Source organism: Sinohyriopsis cumingii, chromosome 3 (genome assembly GCF_028554795.1).
Source record: "Sinohyriopsis cumingii isolate HCF-2022 chromosome 3, ASM2855479v2, whole genome shotgun sequence".
Classification (NCBI taxonomy): Eukaryota; Metazoa; Mollusca; class Bivalvia; order Unionida; family Unionidae; genus Sinohyriopsis; species Sinohyriopsis cumingii.
In genome coordinates, this window is record NC_142963.1 from 115,337,917 (window position 1) to 115,346,638 (window position 8,722).

Consider the following 8,722-nt stretch of genomic DNA (forward strand, 5'->3'; position numbering starts at 1 on the left):
CACAACTACCTGCAATCCAATCAGATGATAAGAACTTCTAATGGTCACTTTTGTGTCCATTTGATTTTCAAGACAAATTTACCCTGACAGTTTGCAATGTAGTATATTTCATCAGATGAAAACGTTGATATTCCAAAGTGTTTTTCTTCTTTCTTTGGTTTCTTATCTAAACAATGTCCTAGACTGACAATAATTTGTACTTAAAGTTGTTAACGTCTCAACAGAGCAAATTTAATTTGTACCTATCAATGTGTATTAATCGGTACATAGTTGTCTTAGTTTTAGCAAGATTCACCACGCAGCTTTCTGGCACCTTATATGTATTTCTTTCTGTACCTATTGTGTGACGTTCAAATTAAATTGTGAAGCATAAAACCAAGTCATCGTTTATTTATATAGAAAACAAGCCGTGTTGTAGACGGTGATATTTACTGTAGTGAAAATGAAGTTTACGATAGGTTAAAGAGCTGGTAGGTATGGATTGTTTAATGTTCAGTATTGATAGTCTACCAATAGAAACGAAGGCAACTCATGTGACTCGGGAAGGTTTGACGTCAAAGTCTACATTCCAAGATATAAATTGGCCACGTTCGTAGATAGATATTACAATAAATTTTGAAGCGAGCGGATCACATCCTGCTTTCAAAGATGTCGCCAGTGCCTGTATTTTTCCTGTTGGTTTTCCTCGTTGGTGCTAAGGCCGAAACTTTATGGTAAGGCATACCTTCCTTCAAAGTTGTTAGCAGTACAGTAAAAACAAAGTTATGATATAGTTCTTATATACTCACTGAACAAAAGATGTCTATATGCATGGGTTTTGCCCTGGCGAACACGCTATCAAATGTTAATGTTAAATCTCCTATCTGTCTATAAACATATACAATTACGTTTTACTGTGTACCACCTGGTGGCGTCACAATCTGTTCAGTAATATAGCGAATTTAAAACTTTTGTTCTGTCGGGGATAGAAGCACAGTTTTATAAGATATATTGCCGATATCAAGCAACAAGTTTTAAGTAGTCATACCTTCCCAAGATTCAATATTTTCTTCTTTATCTTACTTGCTGTTTACCTTTGAAAAACGTTGATTTGTGGATCTGATTGTTTTTTCTTAAAATCAATTTAATACCAGTCCGGACATTGATTTTTGATATTTCAACCGTTAATATTTAAAACACTTATAAACACTAGCATTGCGTTCGCTAGTTTTCTAAGTTAATGTGTAAAGGTAGCTGTCCGTTTGAAAGTGCAGTTCGACCTCATCCATTTGCGCAGTGAAATGAACTTGAATATTGCTTGTGTCAAAGTGTGTGTGATCGTGTGTGCGTGTGTGTGTGTTAACACATCTGGAAATCAACTGTGAATTGCTCATAGAGTTTGATGTCGACAAAAATACTCTTAAATACGAATTACTCAGGGCTCTTCAGTCATTCCTACTCCCTTAGACGCAATACAGCAACGTTTAATGGGCCAAAAAGGTCCTAATACATATGAACTATGGATGAAAATAAAATACAGGAAAGTTTGCCTATATTTGTCACTGTTAGAACATAAGCATTTGGTAGTTCAGTAAAAGTAGCACGTTTACAGATTTCGATTATCATAAGAACGGTTTTATTGGTAATAAAATATTGACCAATCTGCAGAGGATTCCAGGTTGTAAAGGGGCAGGTTTAATGATGTTTCGCCGTCTGCAGAAAAGTAATTCCACCTGAAGCTTATGACAATCCCGTCTCGTAGACGCTCATAGCAATGACAAAAATGGATAAGGTGAATGAAGAAAAGAGAGAATACGAACGGTTGAAAAAGAGTCAAAACACATGAAATGTTTTAGCTGATACGATACTATATTGTAATCAAATGCATGAGATGCTTGGCAATGATCCAAATATGCATAATATACATAGGATCATGGTCTAAAGACAGGTGGTCTCTCATGAAAGTTCGAAGTAAAATATGATTAATAACACTGTTCTAAGTTTCAACCAGGAAGACAACAACACGTCAAGTATTATCAATCTTTATATGTTATGACGTGTCATTGTAGACATCTCCAATCGAATCCGTTTGGTATATAATATACATAGCATGGAAGAGTTATCGTTTTAATTGAATCAAGATTATGGTTGTGTACTCAGCCGTATACAACTTTAAAATTGTCGATAAGGTCATTTTAAGTTTAGGTAAAATAAAAAGTATTTGTCTCCAATTAATGCAAACTTAATAGCAAAACATGATTAATTTAATCCCAAGTAATGTGACTTATACGGTACTGATACCATTACCTGAGTAATCTGTTAATCATTATGGTTACAAAACGTACGTAAACGATGTTTTTTAAGACATTTTACGTCCATGAAAACCATCCTCTCGCGTTGAAATAAGAACTAGAATTGCTCAGTCTCATCCACGGATCCTGACATGAAGTGACAACAGTAATGGACCAGAGGAAGCAGAGCATGCCATTCACCCTGCGTTGACATGCTGCAGACCTCAGCTATACACACATTGTCTAATATACGTTCAAACGTATTACAACAAAGTGCACTGTTTGAGTCCATTTCAGGAAGAAAAAAATATGAATGAAGCTTTTGTGAGGCTGAAAATTATGTTCGAGTCTACCTTAGATGAAAATAATGTGCATCTAGGCGTATTTATCTCCCTTGCAGTGTAATAATATGACGTGTGATTGAAAATTAATATTTTTTTAAATAGCTATTGCTATGAGTTTTTATGAAGCCAGTTTTCTGGAATGCCATTGAAGGATTTCCTGGAAAGTCATCGAAATTCCTGGAATGTCATCAAGTTCCTGGAATGTCATTGAAGGCTTATCTAGAGCATCGTTGGTTGGAGTGTGCATTATCAATGCAAATACTTTTCTGCTCCTTGTAATCCGTTTATGTAACTCGTCGGAAACGATTAATATTCGATTATTAAATGATAGAAATTCGATTATTTCTTGATATATCTCAACAGATAATCGATAAAGATTTGGGGTCCGATTAACCAGCCCTAGTGCTTCGCCTCAGTAAAACAAAACTCGATCACCATATTAAATAATAATAATAATAATAATAATAATAATAATAATAATAATTTTATTATTATTATTATTATTATTATTCAGGATAAACCATTCTTCAGGTGATATGTTAAAGAAATTATCCACTTCATTAACCTTTGCGATGGGCATAATTTCAAAGGCTATTAAGCACATCTACGAAGCACCAATCCAAATCTTTGCGATCGCTTTCACAAGGTTTTCACAAATAACGTTTTGCATCCCACTCTGCACAATCATCAACGTTTCGGTTTACCCCCTAATTAACCATCACAATCAATATTCAAACAAAAACTCAACACATTCCAAACGAAACCCCACCTAAATGGAGATACCAACAGGCAGACTGGGACCAATTCCAATTATTACTAGCTAGAGTAAATCCAGAAAACTTAGAAAGCCCAAGTATTGACATGTATTATGATAACATACACAATTATAGAAGCAGCTAACCGATGCATCCCAAAGACAACTAATATCCAAAATAAAAACCCTGTACCATGGTGGACTAAACAGTGCACTAGAGCACATAAAGGTAGAAAAGGGCCTTAAATAAATATAAACGCACCAAAAATTCTATCTACTTCCAGCAATATAAAGATAAAGAAAAAGCACTAAAACAAACTATAAAAACTGCTAAAATTAATCTATGGAAAACCTTTTGCTCTAAACTGAGTCTAAAATCAAACTCAAAACAAATATGGGACAAGATAAAAGCCATAAAAGGGAAAGCAACTACCTCAGCCCCAAAAATTAAAAATGTCATAACAAATAAAGATAAGGCAGACCTCCTAGCGAAGCATTTTTCGAACATGAGTAGCAACAATAATCACACCAGAAACTTTCAAGAACACAAAAAACTAATGGAGGGAACCCAACCTCAAATGTTTCAAGACCAAGGAACAAAAGAATCCCACCTAAATAGCGACATCACAGTACATGAATGGAAGATAGCCCTACGATCCAAAAACGAGACATCCCCTGGTAAGGATCAGTTAGGTTACATTATCTACAAAAAACTACCTATCAATATAACAATAACCATAATCAAACTCTTTAATAGGATATAGGATAAAGACCAACTACCCACCAAATGGAAAAAGGCCATAGTAATACCAATTCCCAAGCTAGGTAAAGATCCCAACAACATAAATTCGTACCGACCCATCTCCCTTACAAACAATATTTGCAAAATAATGGAGACAATAATCGCAAATAGGTTAAAACACCACCTAGAAACCAATAACCTACTCTCCATAAATCAATGTGGCTTTCGGAACAAACAGTCCACCACTGACCAACTTCTCAGATTGGAAAAGACATTCAAACACGCTTTTAACGCACATAGGAAAAATGATCGCAACCTCATAGCGGTCTTTTTTAGACCTAGAAAAAGCGTTCGACCTAGTATGGATCAGTGGACTAATGGCCAAATTAAACCAATTTGGAATAACTGGACGCTTATTCAACTGGATTGGCGATTTCCTCACAGGCCGGAAAATTACCACAAGAATAGGCAACACCCATTCGGAAGAATTTTCACTTGAAAATGGAACACCGCAAGGCAGTGTAATAAGTCCCTTACTATTTAACCTAATGGTAAACGACCTTGACCTCAATGCAGCCTCCGCAAAAATAAACTTGTCACAATTTGCAGATGATAGTGGCATATGGAGGAATGGAAATCCTGCCAATAACACAGTAGTTAAAGAAATCCAGCAGAGCCTAGACAATATAGGAAGATGGGCGGACAAATGGGGTTTCAAAATATCTCATGAAAAAACTGTGGCAATCATATTCACCCCCAAACGAAATAACAACCTAGTCTATCCAAACTTCTCTATATAAAATCAATTAATCAAATACGTAACAGTAGTAAAACTCCTAGGAATGTTCTTTGACAACCACCTCACATGGAAACAGCACATTGAACAACTCACCCAGAATTGTAACAAAGATCTCAATTTACTCAGGAACATCACAGGGACTGACTGGGGATCCAACCAGGAAACCCTCCTCACGATATATAAAAGCCTAATTAGATCAAAACTGGATTACGGTTTCCAAGCATATAACTCGGCTAAGCAACCTGTACTACAAAAACTTGACACTATCCAGAGAAAAGCCTTACTATTATGCACAGGAACACTCCCCTCAACATCATTAGAAGAACTACAAACACTAACAGGAGAACTACCCATAAAATTATGTAGGCAAGAACTGCTCCTCCGATACTCCATTCGATTATACCCACCCAGACAACCATCCCACCAAAATAGCTATAAACAAGTGTAAAGTTGTCTTCAAACCCAAAATCATACCCACCACACCAAGTGGCAAAGTAATCCTTGAACTAAGAGAAAAGATACCTCTACTAAAAAAACAGGTAACAAACAATACAGACCAGAACAAATCACCGTAGTTACAAAAACCACCAAGGATTAACATTGAAGCTACCAAATTAGGCAATAAAGAAGGACAAGAAAACTTACTAAAACCTGTACTCGTAAACGAAATCAACCAAAAATACCTGAACTATGTTAAAATATATACCGATGGATCAAAAACAAACAACCTACCAAGAACTACAGCAGCAATAGTCATCCCTGAATTCAAAATACAAATCCAGATTACCTGACTATTGCTCCATTTACTCCACTGAATTCTGGGCTATACTTGAATCACTACAATGGATCAAAGACAACCAAATACCTAAAGCAGTCATTGTAAGCGATTCCCTAAGCGTTATCAAATCGATCCAAAATCGCACTACACACTCTAGGGAACAATTCCTCGACAGAGCGTGCCAATTAATCGACGATATCACCACAGCACATCAATTAGTCGAGCTCATGTGGATACCGTCGCACATTGGAATCTCTGGCAACGAAACAGCAGACAAAGTTGCAAAAACCAAACTAGGAGATCAAAACTCTATCAAGCTTAACTATAGCTCTACAGAAGCAATAAGCTTCGCACAAACATATATAGACCAAACATGGCAAGATTTTTGGAACTCCTCTACAAAAAGTAAAAAGCACCATGAAACCCCCAAAAACGTAGATAGGAAAATACAGCTACCTAAGGGTAACTATTTAGAACAGAAAACCATAAACAGGATAATAACTGGAAAAACTAAACTAGCAAGCAGTTTTGGAAGGTTTATAGTACCCAAACCAGCAACCATTAACTGCTTTAACTGCCACACCACCGAAGATCTACACCACGTATTCAATATATGCCCAAAATATCAACCCGCTCGGAAAATATTTATCAAAAATCAAAAAGAGATTGGATCACCACACACAAACCCAGAGTTACTTATGGACTCTAATAAAAAAATAAACAATCAGCATATAAAAATATAAATCAATTCATAGACTCAGCAGGACTTAGGAACAAAATATAATTACTATCCCCACAAAACCAAAAGACCCAGTAACTAGCTAAATAAATTTAGAAGCCACCACATAAAAACCATTAACATAGCATTCAATTTTATAAAAGTATTACTAAACAATTCACTTACGAAGCACCTATAAAAAACTAAGGAAACCACAAAATCGGATGTCCTAGATGTCCTTAAAGAACCGTGTAATTGGCTAGGACTCCGGTCTCTTGCTAAATAATGTATAAATAACATTCAATCTCTAAAAACATTAATTAATAAATAACTTAAAGAGGCAATATCTAAAAACTTATAAATAACATAACGTAGGAAGCACACCCTAAACACCTCGACTAGTAATACCATAATAACCTTGAAAATCTCTCTTCATACATGATTTCTACTAAGAACCTCTATAAACAGCATAGAACATCCACCCCCCACCCTTTTAGAACATTTTGAAGAAGAAAAAACAATCGAACAAAAAATCGCAAGAAACACCAGGCAAATGCAACAAGAAACCAGCTATGTAAAGCAAGCAGGACCGTTCCCGAGCTCTCCTTCCCACTAATGACAGCCAACCATTCAACTGTAAGGGACCTTTATGGACCCACAGATTGAGACCAAACTATCAGGGTTCCTTGAATTCATAAAAGCCTGGGGGAGGTGGCACCATTCCCTTCCCCAGGAACAACTAGCAGGCTGCGGTGCAGTCAGAAAAAAGTGGCACATGCACAATTGTGCGCACGCCACTATAATTAAACTTAACAACAACAACAACCCTAATTAACCTGTCGAAGGAGCACAGATAACCACGCCAATTCGTTATCATAGCACATTATATAAAATAAGTGTATTTTATGTTGACACTTATATGAATTAGTGTTCAGTTTTAGTGCATACTGAAAATTTCATCAAAACTATTTTTAAACTGTTCAGCCATGACGACGAGAATTTGTATATGACATACAGTGGCAGTCGAATGTTGATGAACATTAGGCCTAAATGTTCGACAAGCTGCCAGTGCCACTGTAAATCACACAATGTCTTAAACCTTTGCCAGCGAAAGTATTGGCTGGGTATTGGCCTGTGTTGGGATTTTGTTGATAAGCTGCGATAGTTAATTACTCCGATACACTGGAATATTTGCTTATACAATATGTTTGTATTATTCAGAATGGCAGTGATGTGAAAGTGCATTAATGGTATTGCAGCCTTCTGAATGTTGATTTTTATTTTTTTTGCAGCACGGATGCAAACATCGAAATTGTGGCTCGAATTGTATTTGGCGATGCGAGAGGCGAGCCAGCCCAGGGACAACTTGCTGTTGCATACTCAGTGGTTAATCGCGTAGCTTCCCCTCTGTACCCTAATACTGTAAGCTCTGTTGTGTACCAAAAATACGGTAGTCGCTACAAGTACAAGACACTAGATGACGTGCAGGATAAAGCAGCATGGAAAGCTGCTAAATTCAAAAATACCGCTGAATACCAAAATGCTAAGAAAGCCTCTGGCGATGCACTGTGCAGAAGACAACCTGATCCAACATGATCCTTGTTCGGCAACAAACACCAATAAATACTACGAAGCTTACAACAAAATACAAATTGGAAAAAATTATTTTGTTTGCAGACGTGCAGTGTCAGGTTAAATTAAAACCATGAAGATATTTGCATAATTAAAGAAAAGTAGATTATACCGATTTCTCTTTTTTATTGTGTCGAGGCTTGCATTAGAAATCAGTATATTGCAAGGTCCATAGCATCACATAGACAAGGTGATGTAAGAAAATGAAAATGGTATTTTTTATTGAACAATATTCCCCAGAATTCTATAATAATAATAATAATAATAATAATAATAACAACAGCAGTATATTACTTGTAATTGTAGTCGTTTAATAACTATGTTGGCGTCATACTCATGCTAAACATCTTTCTTATAAAGTTTTTACATTGATTAGGGACGTTCTCCGATATTTCAGGAAAATGTATGTATTGGTCCCTTGATCAATCGATCAATCTTTATCCTATCTTCAATCTATCGGACACACACACACACACACACACACACACACACATATATATATATATATATATATATATATATATATATATATATATATATATATATATATATATATATATATATATATATATATATATATGTCACATTGGCCGAGTCCTAGATTTTAACCACGCGGAGAGATGAGATGGCAGTGATAGGTAAAGGCGAGGGCTTTATATATCAATTTTAGTGATAGTTATCAACA

At 35.9% G+C, this 8,722-nt stretch overlaps 1 protein-coding gene across 1 annotated transcript; it reads left to right on the forward strand.

Annotated features, from left to right (window-relative positions):
• Positions 1-554: 554 nt before the first annotated feature.
• On the forward strand, positions 555-8,146 carry LOC149803635 (uncharacterized). The gene is made up of 2 exons (XM_089951429.1): positions 555-713; positions 7,698-8,146. The coding sequence occupies exons 1-2, from the start codon at positions 649-651 to the stop codon at positions 7,999-8,001; spliced, it is 369 nt and encodes a 122-aa protein (XP_089807555.1). The 5' UTR covers positions 555-648; the 3' UTR covers positions 8,002-8,146.
• Positions 8,147-8,722: the final 576 nt, after the last annotated feature.

Coding starts and splice junctions, on each gene's coding strand:
- LOC149803635 (XM_089951429.1), top strand. CDS start 649: ATGTCGCCAGTGCCTGTATTTTTCCTGTTGGTTTTCCTCGTTGGTGCT. Junction 714..7,697: donor GCTAAGGCCGAAACTTTATG/GTAAGGCATACC, acceptor TTTTTTTTGCAG/CACGGATGCAAACATCGAAA.